This window comes from Hipposideros armiger, unplaced genomic scaffold, assembly GCF_001890085.2.
Source record: "Hipposideros armiger isolate ML-2016 unplaced genomic scaffold, ASM189008v1 scaffold_11, whole genome shotgun sequence".
Classification (NCBI taxonomy): domain Eukaryota; kingdom Metazoa; phylum Chordata; class Mammalia; order Chiroptera; family Hipposideridae; genus Hipposideros; species Hipposideros armiger.
The window spans coordinates 6,267,950-6,286,699 of NW_017731361.1; the positions used below are offsets into that span (position 1 = coordinate 6,267,950).

General features: G+C 38.0%; 1 protein-coding gene across 1 annotated transcript; it reads right to left on the reverse strand.

Moving 5' to 3' along the window:
* Positions 1–4,913: 4,913 nt before the first annotated feature.
* Positions 4,914–18,433, reverse strand: YIPF5 (Yip1 domain family member 5). Its single transcript, XM_019663370.1, has 6 exons — positions 18,316–18,433; positions 17,655–17,774; positions 10,479–10,651; positions 9,499–9,644; positions 7,242–7,423; positions 4,914–5,893 (listed from the first exon to the last, which is right to left on the reverse strand). The coding sequence occupies exons 2-6, from the start codon at positions 17,762–17,764 to the stop codon at positions 5,731–5,733; spliced, it is 774 nt and encodes a 257-aa protein (XP_019518915.1). The 5' UTR covers positions 17,765–17,774; positions 18,316–18,433; the 3' UTR covers positions 4,914–5,730.
* Positions 18,434–18,750: the final 317 nt, after the last annotated feature.

The following is an 18,750-nucleotide window of genomic DNA, read 5'->3' on the forward strand; positions in this document are numbered from 1 at the left end:
TTTGCTTAACAAGTTAATGGCAGGTCACTCATCTGTTCATTTAAGCACAGGAACCAGTTCTTCCTTAGGGCAAGTCCTAAAAACCTCCTTGTCTTGTTATAGCCACTCCCTCCCTCAAATCCTAAATACAACCTAAAAAGGAAAAAGAAACTCTCAGTAACTACTGTAACTATCTTTGAAAAGGTACTTATGTTTTTGCCCCATTCTAAAAATTTTCATTTTCAAAGTTCTTATGTTGAAACAAGCACATCATTAGATACAAATAAATTGCTTGAGAAATAAAGCTTTCATTTCCAAATAAATTGAAATCTATAAAAAATTGAAATCATTTGGTAACCGGTAGTTGGAATTTAACATGACATGACAAAATGAATCAGTGATACTCAGGATGGATTTAACTTGGGGTATTATTTGGGTAGGAAGCTTGCTCTAGCTAGCGTTTTAAAGGCCCAGAGCTATTCTTTGGTAAGTATTCTTCATTCTATCTGTACCATGTTAGATTTTTTGGAAAATTTTTGGTACTACTTTATGAAAAGCTAAACACTGTCATAAATATGCTTTTTTTCTCCCACAGGGAAGTTAAGCAAATTGTCTAAGTCATTACATTAGATCTGCTCTATATGACAACAGGCAGAATTTACAAATGTGGTCTTGATTTCCCCTAATTCTCCACGATTGGGTCAGGGTATCCTATAGATAAGAGTCTAATTTCTACAGTTCTCTTTTTGCTCAAAGTTCTAAATTCTTCTATTTGTATGGGGAAAAAAGTATATAATTTCAGAAAAGCTCCTTTTTCTGTAGGTAATGAGTACTACAAACATAACTGTATAATTTTAACTTTGAAAACAACTATCCTTATTTAGCTTTGGAGTATATTTGAGTTGAGCAATGACTATTAAGGTTAAAAATACATACTTGCAAAATGTCAAATGCACAGTGCTTAAAATCTACCAAAAATCACATCATAAGATACATTTTTAAAAATTCTTTTTGATGGGATGCCCAATATCTAACGATAGCTAGCATTTTAAGATTTACAGAATTTTGCATTATCTATATAACTATATCTGGAGAAAGAATGCATATTTCTACAAGCCTAGCTGTATAGCTCTTGAAAACAACCACTGGTAACATTCCATTTATTCCATACACATCCTTGGCATACATGCAATGCATGCGTAAATAACACACATTAACTGGGTTTCAGTTACTCAGTGACAATCACTCACTAAGTTTTTAGCTATGCTGAGAGTGTCTCTAGTATTTAAAGGTACATATATGTTTTTGGTATAAAATGGGCCCTAAAAGCAAGTCAGATGCTCTACCTGGTATTAACTGGAGAAACAAATGTATTCCAATGCTAAGGAAAAGAAGTTATCCTATAGTAACTTTTTGAGACACAGTGTATCAATTTTTAAAGTATGCTTAAATACAGCTACATATACTGTATTGTAAATTTAAGAGTTTTATAAGGGAAATTTTGCATATATATATGACCCTTCATGTAACCAAGCAAACTCTAGAACTAAACAACTGCCATCAAATGCAACTCTTGGCTGCCAGTCACTCATGGTAGCTCATGGCAGCCCACTGCAGCATGGGCTGCAGCCTATGCCATCACCGGTGACTCATGGCAGCTCAGCTCCAGATCAAGCTGTTGTTCACCATCTTAGCTGTAGAGTGTCACTGGCCCTCAAGTGGGAGCTGAACCAGGGCCCTGCTGCTCAGAGCTGGTGTCTTAAGCCAACTCTTAACCAACGCGCCACTCAGCCGGTCCTGGGAGATTAAGTCTTAATGAAGAAAAACATATTTATGTGGCTCCAGAGATTATAAATCAGGATCTTCTTTTAAGAAATATATTTTATTGGGCTGGCCGAGTGGTGTGTTGGTTAAGAGCTGGCTTGGGACGCCAGCTCTGAGCAGCAGGGCCCCGGTTCGGATCCCACATGAGGGCCAGTGACACTGCCCTCTACAGCTAANGAGACGTGCAAGTGCCGAAGTGGGACGGACAGAGCCTGCCTCCTGGTCCGCAAACTACAGAGCCTCGCCCTCTCTTTGGATTCACTGTGATTCAGGCACTGTGCTAAAGTTTATTATTTATCTTTACACCGTAATATTGAGATGGTTACTCCGTTGTTCTTTTATAGGCGTGGCTGTTAAATGTTTGTTTAATAGCATCGAATGCAATGTTACGTGACAACTCGGTACTAGCTGTACTAACTGCTGGGGTTACTGGGGTTACTGTGGTGCGTACGAGCTAGATAGTACTGCTCACCTGGAGTTGATCAAGGAGGAGGTAATCAAATACATATAAATACACGTGCAAGCGTTACTAATATTCTTACGTGCGCCATAATTCTTTGAAAGGGTGTAATATCTACCTGGGAATAAGAATCTGGAAAGCTACTATGGAAAGGTATGAGCAAAAGGGTGACGAGGAGTTAGGGAAAAGGAGAAAACCGGAAAGGGGGGAGGGAAACGGCGGGGAAGAGAAGAGCATGAATATTTTAGGCAGAAGCAACGGTCTGTGCAAGGCCTGCGATGGGGGAAAACATGGTGTAAGGAAAGGTGTGTAAATCAGTGTTTCCCGGCCTCTGCACTGTTAGCATTTTATTTTGTTCCAAATGATTCTTTGTTGTCTGGGGTGGCCCTGTGCATTGTGGGAGTTTTAACAGCATCCCTGATCTCTACCCACTAGATGCCAGTAGTATCTCCCTGCCCACCTTGTAACAACTAAAAATGTCTCCAGGCATTTCAAAATGTCCTTTGGGCAACATAAGAGTTTGGAAATCACTCGTCTAAATGAAACCAGGTGATTGGAGGCGCCAGTGAGTAGAGCCACAAAGGAGTTGAGGCTCGAGCTATAGGCCAAGGGCCAGGAAATCATGTCTTGTTGGATGTTTGTGTTGATTCTAAAGGAAGAGGGAAACCACTGAAAGTTGTGAACTGGTGAATAGTATGAGATTGTTTCCTTAAAAAAAAGAAAAAAAAAAAAAAGATTGCTCTGGCTATTATGTTAAATCGCTTTCTCAAAATGGAGAAATCCTGACTACTACAACTCCAAATGCCATGGTATTAACCAGAACTGTCTTCAGGATTTCTAGCACTAAAATTCATACCGTGAACCCTTGCATTGTATGGTGGAGCCAGAATCCTGTGGTCCTGACTAAAGAAGCCAGGCCAGTTTCCAAAGGAATAATAAAATTTCACTGGTTAAAATGAAACAAACAGGTAAAAATAAAACAAACAAAAAAACCCACTCCCCTCGAAACAAAAAATAGTAGCAGCAAAAGGACATAACAAACCAAAAAAAACAAGGACTGGACTCTAGAGATGAACAAGCAGCTACTCTTTGAGGTTTTCTATTATATCAGAGAATTTCTGAAATTGCTCATCCAAATATTTAATTTAGCACCTTTTACAAATCATTTTAGAATTTGTTGATGTAGGTACCATCTGCACAACTCTAGGTAGGCTGACCATATATCCTGATTTATTAGACAGCCCTTTATCCCATTTTATGCCTAATTTTTCCAACATAATTAATATTGTTCCCTTTTCACTCCCAAAAATATTCCCATTTGGTTGATAAATTATGGTTGTACTCTTTATAAGCTACATTATCTGTGAAGCTGAGTTTCTAGCTATCAGCAATATGCAATAATCTATCACTTTATCTACTTAGGACCTTAGGGTTGAGGAAAAAAAAAAATTCTGGTCTCTCTTGTTTCTTCAGATGTTTCTTCCTGTCCAAAAGAGATATTACTCACAAATTTGAGTAAAATACAAGAATATGAGCATTAAAAATTAGCTACTTAGGAATGAATTGTTGGATATATAATAGATGTTATTCAGTTGCTTCTGTCTGTGAAATCAATTGCCATATTTACTGGATTTTCTTTCCTCTGCAGCCCCTGCCCCAGCTGAGAAGCCAAGCAAGAAAATTGTTACCGTGATTAAATCTTCCACATTGTTTGGCTTTGAAACATAAGCCAAGTTATCCTGCAGAAGCCCCTCGGGGATCAGTTAATTCCGNGACGCCAGCTCTGAGCAGCAGGGCCCCGGTTCGGATCCCACATGAGGGCCAGTGACACTGCCCTCTACAGCTAAGATGGTGAACAACAGCTCAACTTGGAGCTGGGCTGCTGTGAGTCACCGGCAACAGCATAGGCTGCAGCTCCTGCTGCAGTGGGCTGCTGATAAGCTACTGTGTGTAGCCAGCAGCCGGTGTGAGCTGCCAAGAGTCACTGAGCAGCCGTCCAGGAGCCAGCGACCCATCTGCCTCATCCGGGAAGAGTGCAATAATACCAACATGGGCCAGTGAAGTGACGTCCTCCACAACTAGACTGAAGAACAAAAGGACAGCAACTTGTATGTTCCCCTTCCCCCGATTCCCCAGCGCTGTTCCTCTCCCCCAATTCCCCAAAATCATCTTAAAAAAAAATAAATTTATTATCTTAACCTCCTTTTATGATTGAAAATCAGCTCTAAAAAAGAACCACTATTATGTCAGCTTGGCATTTCTTTTTTAGTCTGAAAATCTCTTTTACAAAAGGCAACATTTTCCTCCCCATATGGCACCTTTCTTATAATTATAGCTGAACTTTGTCCAGAATCAGAGGCAGTTTCTTCAGAAAAAGCCAATGATTAATATAAAAGATACAGTAGTTTCTTACAGGTTCTTTGTTAAGAGAGTATGACAATATTAACCAAATAAATTTAATACAAGAAAATAATGTTTTAACTCAAAGGAAACTGCTTTGCATTGAACCACTTTTTTTCTGATTCTAAACCACGTGACTTCTATTCTTAAAATTTAGGATAAATTGAAAATGCAAATCAAAATCAGACCCTAGTTAAAGAAAACAGGACAACGAAAAGAGTGGTTTAGCAAAGTAAATTCAACAACACAGTTAAAATTAACTGGGAAAATTTTAATTAATAAGCATCAAATGCACTTTACATTGATAACTGCAATACTGAAACTGAGACATTTTAAGTATTTCTCCCAAAAAGGTTAGCGATTTTCTTTTTCCTGGGAAACATGGAGATTCAACTATGAGCATTAATGTAGCCAGTCTAGGTCACCGTAGTTTAGTTAATGCTAATATCTAAACAGGTGTTCACATTTCATGTCTACAATAAGGTAGACTGTGAGCTTCTTGTATTGCAAAATTTTTGCAAAAATCCCACAATTTAAAGGAATGTCAAATTTTTGAAGTGCAAACTCATAAACTCTACACTGGGATCACTTTTTTGTTTGAAGTGCATCTGACTTGAGAATACAGGCAATTTTTCTTTCCTAATTCCTTGGAAAAAATATTGCTGCAGTAAGTCTTGTATCTTCTTTACTATGACTGGGTTGTTTTTAAGAAAGATTATCAGCTCTGTGGTTAGTTTCCCACAGTTGATAAAAATCTATCAAAAACATCATAATTTACAAGGAAAAAAGTTGTTTTTCAAAGGCTGGAGGAACAGGAAAGAAATAGCACTTCTTATTTGTATAAGCACAAACACTTAAAGCTAGTCATACTGCAGGTAACTCCAATACAGTATTCAAAAGTTCTATAAAAATGAACAAAAGATACACGTTTACTTCCATTGCTCCAACAGTCAAATGTTAGATCTGCATGAGAGTTGCACTGTAGCAGTTTGCTGGTCCGATTTAAGAGTCCGAAGTCCTTTCCGTGTATTTGGCCCAATGATGTCCACATTCCAGATAAATTCAGTTCAAAAAATGGAAATTAGGGCAAAGACCCCGTATAACAAAGCACAAGGATATGCTACTAGAAGTTGCTGTCCTTCCATGGCTAATGCAGAAATGAAAATTTTGGAAGCAGAAAAACTACACCATCCAATAATTCCAACAGTAAGAAGGACTCCTAGCATTCCTCTGTAACCAACAAGGAAAAAGAAGGACAAAAAAGAAAGACGATGTTAGTTATGTAAGAATACTATGATAAGCAATTCTAAAGAAAGACATTTTAAATCCGCATGTAGACATCTGCACAAATAATCAAGACTTTTTTCCCCCAAAATGTTTAAGTGTACTTCACAGTGAATTCGAAGATGCTGAATCATTCCATGTGATAAAAAGCTCATTTATCAATACATTTTGCTCCTTTTAGCACAGGGTTTCTCAACCTTCGCACTACTCATGTTGGGCTGGAGGTGCTTTTGTTTTTACATAGGAGGACTTCTGTGTGTTGTTAGGATGTTCATAGCAGCCCTGGCTTCTAGCCAGAAGATACCAGTAGCACCTCTGCCCTTCACAGCTGTGACAACCAAAATTGTCTCCAGGTATTCCCAAATGTCCCCTAGGAGCAAAATCGCTCCTGATTGGAAAACACTGTTTTAGTAGAAAATATCTTCTGTAGAATTCAAATGTAAATATATTAATCTCAGCAAATGAGAAGAATGAAGCAGTCTCTATACTGGAGACTTGAAGCATTTTTATCCAAAGCAGGAGCACTGTAAAGCCATCCTCTTGCCACATCTCTGGTATCAAATAGTTGATATATGTTCTCGTCTCTCAAACCTCCGTTTCCACTGTGTAAGTGTAAGTGGAACAAAACCGGGTCACTGGTCAGCCGTGGCCAGCACGAGCCCCAAGGAGGAGCCTCACTGCTGAGCGCATCTGAGCGCTGGCCAGGAGAGGGAACTTTATCAGCAGGAATTGACATCTTTCTTTTTAACCCTACCTAAATTCTTATCTAAAAATTACACATATTTAAAGCTGTTTACAAGTATACCTGAGAACATGATAGGCCAATAACAGCCTCATGCCCCCCAAAAAAGTTTTATTTTTCAGTTAAAAAGCTGCCAAATAGAGAGTACGTTTATTATTCATTCACTAGCACATGCCCAACATCTTCAGGAAAGCAGATACTGTCTAATCTAAAAAATATCAAAAAGAAAGTGTCATTTTTAACTTCACCCTTTTCCACGCTAAATTTAACATTTAACAATCACCACTGTTCAATTTGTTTACTGACACTGGTAAATGAACACAAAACTAGTGAAATTGTTTTTCATAGGCAAAAGCTGAGGTGATATAAAAGATGTTGAAGTGTATTCTCAGTCCCACTGTTCCTCACTGAAAAGCATGCAGCACAGTGCTCACAAGCGGGGGGGCACTGCCTACCGTTTGCTGGATCCGTGATTTATCTCAAACTGATGGGAAGGTAAATCCGACTACACAGAATCAGTCAATCAACACCCCAATAAAGATCAGTACTTACTGCAACGAAAATATCACTGCAAAGCTGGAAAGTAGGATCATGGGAAGAAGACAATATCCAAGGACGCTTGCCACGCAACCAAACGAAACGCCTGTCATACTCATTAAGTTTAATAAGCAAAACATTCCTAGACATCCAATTGCACTGATCCCATATACATAGCCAAACTGGATTTTGCCAGCCTATGGGTAAAGAAAAGATTACAGGTTAAAGGGCAAAAAATAAGTTATTTTTGGCCTTATTTCACTTAAACTGGTACATGTAAAAGATATTCAATTTATGAGCATCGAAATCTAGAGAGATATCTATTCTTTATGCAGAGAGGTAGAACACTGAGCAGACTGACTTTTACATCCTTCTTAAGAAGTTTAAAGTATCACCTCCCAACACAAACATATTTGGTTTTTCATTTTCCAGTTAGCATCTGAGCTTGGTATGGAATTCAACAAATAAACATACAAAATCATGGTACAATCACCTAAAGTAATAGATTTCTAAAGAGAAATCTGGCCGATTTTAAGCAAATAAACTAACAGCAACAAGAACGAAAGTCATTCAGAATGTTCGGACAACAGCTAATATCACTTAAAAGCACCTAATTCCACCAAAACTGCGTCAGAGCAATTTATTCTCATTGACAGATGTAGCTATAATCTTTTAGGTATAATCTTTTAAACAGCAGAAATAATTTTGTCATTCACTTTATATGTTAGAGAAGCTAGGAGAAAGAAAGCCAGGGTAAGCAGCAGGCCAGGGTTCTGTGGGAAGGAGAGGAGAAAAGAAAACTGAATAACAACCAGGCAAGAGGAATATAATGGAAGGTATTTTTTTCTTTATTTATTTTCCAAATTGTTTGTTGATTTATAAAGTCCTTTGACCAAAAACAACAAACAAACAAACAAACAAAAACTTAGGGCAGTAAAGGTTAGCTAAATTGGAGTTATTGTACCATTAGTGAAGCTATGTGAACAAACATTGCATCACTGTATTCAGATGACACTATCACTAAAATCAGTCTACAGAGGAGTCTTCAAAATGTTCCTGGTTTGTCAGATTTTTGACATACAAAACTCAATCACGAGAGTGGCTCCACAAATTATGTGAAATGAAAAACTCCTTGGGCTTTTGTCAGACTCAATGTTTATTTGTAAATACAGTAATACCTTGGTTTGCGAGCATAATTCATTCTGGAACCAAACTACTCATATTACAAGACATCACTGATTTACCAAGTTAAAATGTTATTAGAAATGTTTACTCGTCTTGCGGAACACTCACAGACCAAGTTACTCGCAATCCAAGGTTTTGCTGTACTTGATTGCGAGTACAGAAGCTTGAAAGGCTCAGGGGAGTTCATTGATAAATTCACTCACGTAGCAATAATAAAATCTCACACTTGCACAGGGCTTTAAACTTCTCCAAGTGTTCTCACATAACCTGTCTTGCTTAATCTCCAAAACAGTCTTGTGGGGGGAAGCACAGACTTAGCTGCTAGAGGGAGCGGAAGGGTTAAATGACTTCCTCAATGAGAGAGTAGAAGCATGGAGTTCATGCCCAGCTTTTCTGACTAAAAACCCCATTTGGAGACATAAGATAAAATTTTTTAAAAATGTTAACAATTATCTTTACAACTTTTCTTTTTCAATATGCTTTAACATTCTTAGGGAGGTGGGATAGGGACTAAAACCTCTTGTCTTTTACTGTTTCAATTCATTAAAAGTCAAAATAATGTACAGAAAAGTAACCACCAGCACCACTACAAGAAAACACTATCCACGCCCCGGATATATATATATTTTTTTTAAAGATTTTTATTGGGGAATTGGGGGGATGGGAACAGTGCTGGGGAATTGGGGAAAGGGGAACAGACAAGTTGCTGTCGTTTTGTTCTTCAATCTAGTTGTGGAGGATGTTGCTTCACTGACGGCCCGGATATTTTTTAAAAAAAGCAACAGCCTAAAAAATTTTGTCAATCTCTGAAAAGAAAAAATTTTGATGAAGAAACAAAGTCACATGGTACTTATTATTTTTTACTTTTCCCTATTAATTGGACCACTTCTTAGAATAAGAAATGATTTCTTAATATACTATATGATTATCAATGGAGAAGTGATGAATAGGTATAAATCCAAGCAATTCAATACTATTCAAAACACATCAAAGACTTAATGTATAAGCAATCTCATGAATGGCTTTTGGAGGAACATTTAAAGATTGTTCTGTAATCTCACACTAAGCATTGAAACTAAAATCTTACCAGTAACAACGTGGCTCCAAAGGCCAGGCAAAACACCATGGGTCCTGCCAAATCAGTCTCATTCATGATGCTGCCATCTGCCACTTTTAATGGATGTAACACTGTTAGTGTTTTTTGCCAGATGTGATCAAAATTGATACCTAATTCTAAAGAAAAAGAAAATAAGGACGTCAATTAGGGTTTGTGATGCACCTTTAGTTTATCAGAATCTATGCTAGAACAGGAGACAAAATGAAACACTCAGCATCAAAAGACGATCCAGGACTACCAGATGATATTTGGGTGAGTCCTCAACACCAGTCTTCACTGGCTGTGGTGCTTATTCCACAAATGTCCGTTTTCTGGTCTGGTGTTGGAAAATGGCACGGATATGACGGCACAGACACTGCCAGCTATTACTGCACAGCAAAGACTATGGGCAAAGCTAATAGTAAGGGGTCCTTTACTTGGGGCTTCAGGAACATCTGGAGGCCCCATGAAATGGTATACAAAACTATGTCTCTATGTATATGAGTGCATTTACTAAGGAGCGTATTCATAGCTTTCATTAGACTCTCAAAGTGTATTGAATTAAAAAAAAATGCTCAAAACTACTGCTCTAGGGTTTTGGAATACAATTTGAAAAGCACCACACTTTTCAGTGATGTTACTCGTTTTGCCAGCTTATTTCCATGTAGAATAATCAATACCATGCTATTCCTTTCATTTCTTCCGCTGATAGGTTTTAATTGATAATATGAAGTAAAAGCCGATGTTAATATATTGACATATTTTATTATCACTTTTAAAGATTAAAAATCTGTTCTCCTCTGGCTCAATGTGGTTTCACATATACGAGTAATCTATTCAAAATGGGTCACTTAGGGAACTTTTTCTACATTATTCTTTTAAAGGGAAGGACAACTTCTCCAAACTAAGGTTTACTTTCACTGACCAGCTGGATACTATAAAGTACAATCAGATGTTGCAACCAATCCTACCTTCTAATAAAGGTGGCTCGTCCTCAAAGTTGGTTCCATAGAATGGCTGCGGAGCGGCTGGAGTGTACGCCTGGGTGGGCTGGAAGATCTGCCCTGTGTACGGCTGCTGTGGCTGCATCATGTCCGGGGGGACGAATCGGCCTTGCTGCGAGTAGTCATAGCCGGCGTACTGTCTATAAACCAAAGGAAGTTATATTTCTCAGAATTACATCAACCCCCAACAGCTGATATCCCTGCCAGCTAGAGAACCTTAGTCATGCAATTCCTAGGATATGTACTTTGCCAGTTTTTGTAAATGATGACTGAAATGATTACTAGAATCAAACTGATTATCTACAATAAGTTGTCTGTGTTTCATAAAGAATGTTCCTGATGATGCCAACACTCACTCATACAGCACACTTGATCATTTTATAAACTATTCAACCTTTAAACATTAGGTCAACAAATGAAAACTTAAAAATCTTGTCCATCTTTCCCCCTTAGTGAGTATATGTAACATTAAGATAGCTGTGAAGTACAATTTATGCCTAAGACTATGAATGAAAACTTAGGATGACAGACTTTGTACTACATGTTACATAATTTTCCATTGTTATTTGGATCTCTATTGAATGAAAAATCATTCTTCTTTGTAGTCTGTTGTTTTCTTTTTTTTAAAGATTTTTATTGGGGAATTAGGAGATGGGAACAGCGCTGGGGAATTGGGGGAAGGGGAACAGACAAGTTGCTGTCGTTTTGTTCTTCAGTCTAGTTGTGGAGGACGTTGCTTCACTGGCCCAAGTTGGCACCATCATTGCGCTCTTCCCGGGCGAGGCAGATCAGTCGCCGGCTTCTGGACGGCCGCTCACTGCGGCTGCTGGCCACTCACGCTGGCTGCTGGCTATACATGGTAGCCCATGGCAACCCACTGCAGCAGGGGCTGCAGCCTATGCTGTCGCTGGCGACTCTCGGCAGCCCAGGTCCAGGTTGAGCTGTTGTTCAGCATCTTAGCTGTAGAGGGCAGTGTCACTGGCCCTCATGTGGGATCCGAACGGGGGCCCTCTAGCATCCCAAGCCAGCTCTTAACCAACACACCACTCAGCCGGCCCTGTTATTTTTTTTACAAGTGTGTAAATCTCTTTAAGAACAACCATCAATTTCAAACCACAGAGTAGAAAAATCGAGCTTTTTTTGTGTGAAAGCTTCTGGATATAACAAAACCTTTTGAGTATGCCTTGCATTTGAATAGTGTTTTTAATCTTTCAAAGTAGTTATGCACCTATTGTTTCATTTGGTACATGCTATATAGCAAATCCTGCATTTTAGAGGGACAGGCCTTACTTACCAGGGCTACTTTAGTGATGAAAACAGGGAATAGAAGGATATTGAAGCAGTACTTTTAAACAATTGTTTCAACATGTTCTGGGAAAATATGACATCTACCAGTGGGACTAATCTAATTACATAGTAAGAAATACAAAAGTGAAATAATTACTTTAAAAGTAAGGTATTTTTAAAATGAGAGCTGAGAAAACTTAGAGAGCTTTTAGTCTAATTACCTTTTAAAATTTTATATTTCCTTTTTAGATAAATATAAAAATCTAATGGCCTCCATTAATATTATTTGAGATTTTACAATAAATCTAACTTTTAAATTGAACACCTTCGTTAGAAGCAAATCAAAGCATTGACACATTTTCAACAGCACATACACAGCCTTCTGGAAATTCCTATGGGTTCTCAAGACTCACCACATTAGTCCAATCCATGCTGAAAAAAAATACTATTTATTTTTCTGGCTATATAACATGGAATTCACGCAGCATTGTTTTAACAGCAAAAGACAGAAAACAAAGGAAATAACTATTACTAAATAATTTGTGATATGGGCATAGATTTCTATGCACCTGTTAAAGGAAATGAGGCAGTTGCATGTGTACTGATAAGGAATGATACTCAAGAAATGTTCAGAGGGAAGAAAAAAAACCAATGTTCATAATAGTATATACCAAATACGCCCATCATGACTGTGCTTTTTAGGATATATCTTTATCTATATCTACACACCTATATCTACATCTATATATCATTATATAGGTAAAGGGACCTGGGAATGGGAAACAGAAGACTTAATTTTCATGTTATAAACTTTTGTACCTTTAAAAACATTACACATTTATTAAAATTCTAAAATGTTATATGTAATACATAGGTATATATTAACTACTGACAATACCCAAAATCCTAACTAATGATCTTTTTGAAGATTACTGTTAAAGCACTGTTGTAAGTGTTTAATGTGAACTATCTTCACTACAACTTGAAGTTGATTTTATCATCCTTCCCATTATAAAGATGTGGAAACTAGTATTTGGATTAAAATGATTTGCCCATGTGGTGGATTAAAAGCTAGACTTTTTGACTCCAACTCTTAACAACTGTAATAAAAATCACCCCCAAATCCTACCTTACAGAGACAGCTACAATATTTTTTCTGTATATGCATTTCCCCACTCATTTTGGTATGCAAATATGTTGATTTCTTTCTACTTACACACATACAGACATACCCCACAGGGATAGCTGATTGAACTAAGACAAAAACTCGTGTTTTCTGATTTAGTACAATATGTTATTGTGTTGATCTCTGTTAGGATGTATCCTAAATCCACATCTGAGTTTATGAAACAGCTAGAAAAGCGCCATATGAAGGTTTCTACAATCTGCATAAACAGATTGTATTTTATTCTCTCACGGGGGTGGGGGGGGGTGTAGAGAAAAAAATATAACTATGAATGTGCAATAGAAAAACCAAAAAGAATGGTACAGATCAATGGTTGTCAAACTCTGATCTTAGGACCCCTTTATACTCTTTAAAGTTTATTACTGAGAATCTCAAATATTATTTATGTGGGTTATATCTATCAATATTAGAAATTAAAACCGAGAAATGTTTAAAATATTTATTAATTCATTTAAAGTAATAATAAATATTACATGTTAGCATAAACATTTTTATGAAAAAAATTATTTTTATAAACTTACTGAGATTACTGGCACTCATATTTTTAAATCTCACATATGTCTGGTTTAACAGAAGATAGCTAAAACTTCTTATATCTGTTTCTGCATTCAACCTGTTGTGATATATTAGTTTAATTGAAGTATCTGAAGAAAATCTAGTGTTGCAGACTTGCAGTTGGAAAATTGAGTATTTTTAAGAACCTTCTCAGATTATCATGAATATTCCTTTTGATACTATATTCAAGTTCAAAGCAAAGTGGTAGTTTTTTTAAACTTAAGTTGCAACATGGAAACTGGAACAATACTAATGCAATTTTTATACTCTGTTGCATTAGAATACATCCATCTGTTTTGCACTTTGAATGGATCCTTTCTTTACTCAGGTACAACTTTGTAAAATCATGTATTGGCCATTTAGAAAATACTAGTATGAGTCATGCAGGTCTTCCAAATATCAACACATTTAACAGAAACACACATAAATATTTTAAAATCACACATTTGTTGCTGTCATTACTGATCTCATCAGAAAAATGGTTAATTACTGGGAAGCTGACAAGTGACGAGTACAAGTTTTCCAAATTCTCATTTTTGCCTGAAAACTCTAACTTTATCATTGGCCATACATACTGTCAATTGTTTTCCTTGAATTAACAGGCTCACTTCATTCATTTTTGAGAAAATATCTGCTGAGTATTCAAGGCTGAATAACCAGTTTGTAGGTCAGTTCTTTCCATTAAAAATGGTTTCCATGAACAAGTGGCTGATTAAGCTTGACACTCAAATTGCACAGGGGCTTTTCCTAGAGATAATCATTGTACTTCAGTATGAAGTAGAAGTGCTTTATGACTGTTTCCCATTTTATCACAGAAAGTATTTTTTAAAAGGTTCAGAATAAAACGGTAATTCTTACTGCTTCATCAAGGGCGTCCTTAAATGAAACTGATTCTCCCCACCCCCAGCAAGTGTGTGGCAATGAACAATACAATGATTACTAGAACAATTTGATGCCACTGTCTTAATTCAAATTCGGGTACCAGCAATTTACCAATCATTGCTTTTCCAGTATCAGTGCAAATGTCAACACACCTAAAAAGGTGTATAAGTCTTAGTATTGTAATGAAAAGACTCTCTGAAAGGTCTCAAGGACCCTTTGGGATCTGCAGTCCACACTTTAGATCCTGATCTAGACCCATAAATCTCACATCAGGAAGAGAAATACTGCAAGCAAATCACAGCTTCAAAGGTAACACTATCATTCCTTCTTCAAAATTCAGGTGAGAAAGAATACCATAGAATTTTAATATTTTCCTTTTTCCTTGGCATGACCTGGTCAGGAAAATTCCTGAGTCACCTCTACTAGTTTTAAACTAAAACATAGCATAGTAGACATGATCTTTATAGGCTAAATCAACATTTTAACAGCAGGAAAAGTGGCAGATAAACGTAGAAAACCTGCTGTAGCACTCAGTGCCAATGACAAACACAAAGCCTCTTAACGTATTGGGTTGGCTTTTTAAGTTCATAAAAATCCTTAGATAGTCCATAAAGGTATTATCAGTTAAGTCCAAGATGAAAAAAAAATTCTAGCTTTCAACACTTTAAAAAATTATGTAACTGGTATTAGTATGCATTTTATAGGCATATCTGGAATACAGTGTGGGTCCTGTCCAAATATGACGTTCCTAAAACTCTACAGATTAAGATCAAACAGCCCTTAATTTTTTGTTTGTATTTTTGTTGTTGTTTTTATATGAATATATATTATGAATGATACTTATAAAGTACCAGTAGAGGAAACTATGTCAAATGTTAAAGCTGACTTCACAGGGGAAATGCAAAACTGTAGACCAACAATAAGTCAAGTCAAACTTGAAGACAATTCAAGTCATATGCAATTCGAACCTAGATTTTGATCAATAGGTAAAAGTTATCAGTTGATCTTTGTTACCAAGTTAGCAAAACAAACAAAATATTATTTGATAAACCGAGATGGACATTTAAAATGCCATTAGGTTGCAGATCTAATTGAAGGTACATAGAGAAGTAGAAGAGGCCAATTTTTGTTTTTTATATAAAGCTCAGAAACCCAGCTATTACTGCTAATTTATTAATTAGGCTTCTTATTTTCCTAAGTATCATCTATAAACTCATACTCGTTAAATGGCAGTAATGTTATATAAGCACCTGGAACAAAACTTCTTTACTAGCACTGAAACAATGCTGACTGGTATTTAATTTGGTTGGAATGAAATTGTGAGAATAGTTAGAAACAGAGTATCTAAACTGCTCTGGAAAACTGAAATGAAATAAGTGGAATGATAAGTTACCCCTTTAAGTGATACGAACATGGACAGGATAGAAAAGAAAGGCAGAGACAGATAAGCCTAGGAGGTTGCAATCTAAACGGAATAGTTGTGCTGTTCCAAACATCCATATAATTTGGTTAAAAACAGGCCTGCACACAGAGCAGGTTTTCCAAAGCCCGATGGCTGCACTCTGGCCAATCTTACAATCATTTGCACTCTCATACACAGAACAATCACAAAAATTATATATTTAGGTAAATAAATTAATGAAAATTTCTCAACATGATTTTTTTAAATTCTACCCAACTGACCAAAAGAGATAAATCCTCAATGATATGTAGCTGAGAATTTCACAGAAAGGAAGAATGTGATTCATAGAGAGAATTTTTTACATGCTCACTCCCATAGTTCACTGTGTTAAATTTTAGGGAGTGGGGGAAAAAGCTTTGAATACATCAAATTAAGCAGATTCAAGGGGCCTATAAGTTATAAATGGTGTACCTATCCAGACTGTGGGTATGAATTTGATTTTTTGCTTTGCTTTTTAAATTCTTGGACACTTCCATTCAGATTTATTAATTCAAACACGTTCTAGTACTCCATGTTTCTCTCAGACTGGCTGGATACACGATCCTTCCTTGCCCTCACCCTGGGAGAGTCTGCATGAGGTTTTAATTCACAGCCCATAGACGATCATCAGATGCCACATCAACTGCCTGAAGCTATATGCACATTTATGTGGATGTCTGAGTGCATGCACATGTTTCTCAGAAATAGGCCCATAGCTTTCATTAGATTCTTTTTTTTAATTAAATTTATTGGGGTGACATTGGTTAGTAAAATTATATAGGTTTCAAATGTACAGTTTTATAATACATCATCTATATATCGTGCTGTGTTTACCACCCAGAGTTGGGTTTTTTAAATAATTTTTTATTGTGAAATACATTTTTAGAATTAGTTTCAGCTGTACAACACAGTGCAATAGTTATACTTTTTACCACTCGAGGTGACAACCCCCCTCCCCCATCATTAGATTCTTAAACGAGTAGCAGACCACCTAAAAAAGGTTAAGCAACCCAGGTATAGGAAACTCCTTCACCGGAGAGGAGGCTGAGAACTGTGTTTAAGGTCCTAAGAAACTAAGGATATGATGTCCTAGAGATTGGCAGGAAACCTTCATTACTGTATTTTTGCCACAAATACTAGAGATTATTAAAAAATCTTTTTTTTTTTTTTTAACAGTTCAGGGCTGAAATGTTTTGAGCGCCCCTCTTCCACAACTGGCAACTTGTGTGTACTGACCGTAAGCTTTTGGTATAGGTAATAATAAAAAGGGCCATCAATTGCTATATGAAGACAACTCGATGAGTCACCTGATGACTCATAACAGGAAGCTTACACTGTCAAACAGTGTCACTAAGCACTTTCAATTAATATCGAGAAAGTCTCACGGGTGGACTATTTTAACGACTAAAAAAACAAAACCACCACCAAGAGGTTTCAATGTTTACCTGGTCCTGTGGACTAGACAGCCTATCTTCTAGGTGCCTGAGCTCCTATCCGTGTTTTACATGATGTACAAATGCTTTTTACTAAAAAAAATTCTTCAACAATCTACTTTCCCACCCACAACACACCTGAAGATATTGCGGAAGATCTCAAACTCTAAATAGGGCCAAGCCCTTCTTCAAGCCCAAACCAGTGTCCCTGGTCTCTCCAGAGGAAGAAAGATCACGAAAAATCACATCCCTGACAAGGGACATGTTCACACACTCAGTTTTGGGCCGAACCACACATTCTGGGCACCAAGATCTCATTACAATCTTGACTAAATAAATTGCCAAAGTTGAACAGTTACTTGCTATAGGGTCCTCCACTTCCTCCATAATCATAGGACTGCTGTGATTGGTCGTCGATGCTGTAACTCGTCTGGATGAAATCCGTGTTTAAGTTATCAAAGCCTGACATTGCAAACGATCTGCGGCAGAAGAGAAATGGCAAATATTGCTTATGTCCATGTCCTAGTTAATTCGTGCTCCATGCTTTGCTTAAGCAAATACCCCCCAGAAGGCAGCAAATAATTCTTCGGAAATTTTGGGAAGCAGCACTCGGAGGGTGGGTCGGAGATGCGGGGGTGGGGGTGGTGGTAAGGAAACGTTTAGTCTCTAAGTTAAGGCCTGGGAAGACACCTCCACTTCAAGGTACTGATGTGCCTTGAGTTAGGTTGCAGGGACGTGGGAGGAATGGTCCCAAAGTGGCTTAAAATATCAACCACAAAGACGATTCCTCACCTTTGGGGCGGGGCTTTACAACTGACAATCCCGCTGCTTCGTTGCAAAACAAGGCCTGGGCCTGCCAGGTAAGAGCAGACGCCCCAAAGGCCGCGTCACAGCAAGGGCTTGAAAGGGAACCAGAGCCTGAGGAAAGGACCGGGCGCGGCGCCCGAAAGGTGCCAAGAAGCCGCGCTGCACAGGTGTGGGGAAAAGCTGAGCAGCGTGCCACGGGCCTGGGTCACTCACCAACAGCAGAGGCGGTGGCAGCAGCTCCGGCAGCAACAAATTACCCCCACACCCAGCTTAAGACTCTGAACCGGCCGGGTTGCTACGTGTTACAGGCCAAAGAACTGCTTCCGGGGCACACTCGCTTGCGCAGGCGTGTTGGCAGGTTTTGCGCTCCCGGGTTGGACACCGATGGGGGCGGGGAACCTGGTGTGGTGCATGCGCAGTATCGACCTATGGGGAGAGGGGATAGTACTTCCGGTGGCTGTTTAGCGGCGAAGGCGGAAAAGCACAGGCGCAGCAATTGTTAGTCACTGTTTGGGAGGAAGGAGAATTCCTCGGCCGAAGGAGGGCCTCGAGGGAGACGTGCAAGTGCCGAAGTGGGACGGACAGAGCCTGCCTCCTGGTCCGCAAACTACAGAGCCTCGCCCTCTCTTTGGATTCACTGTGATTCAG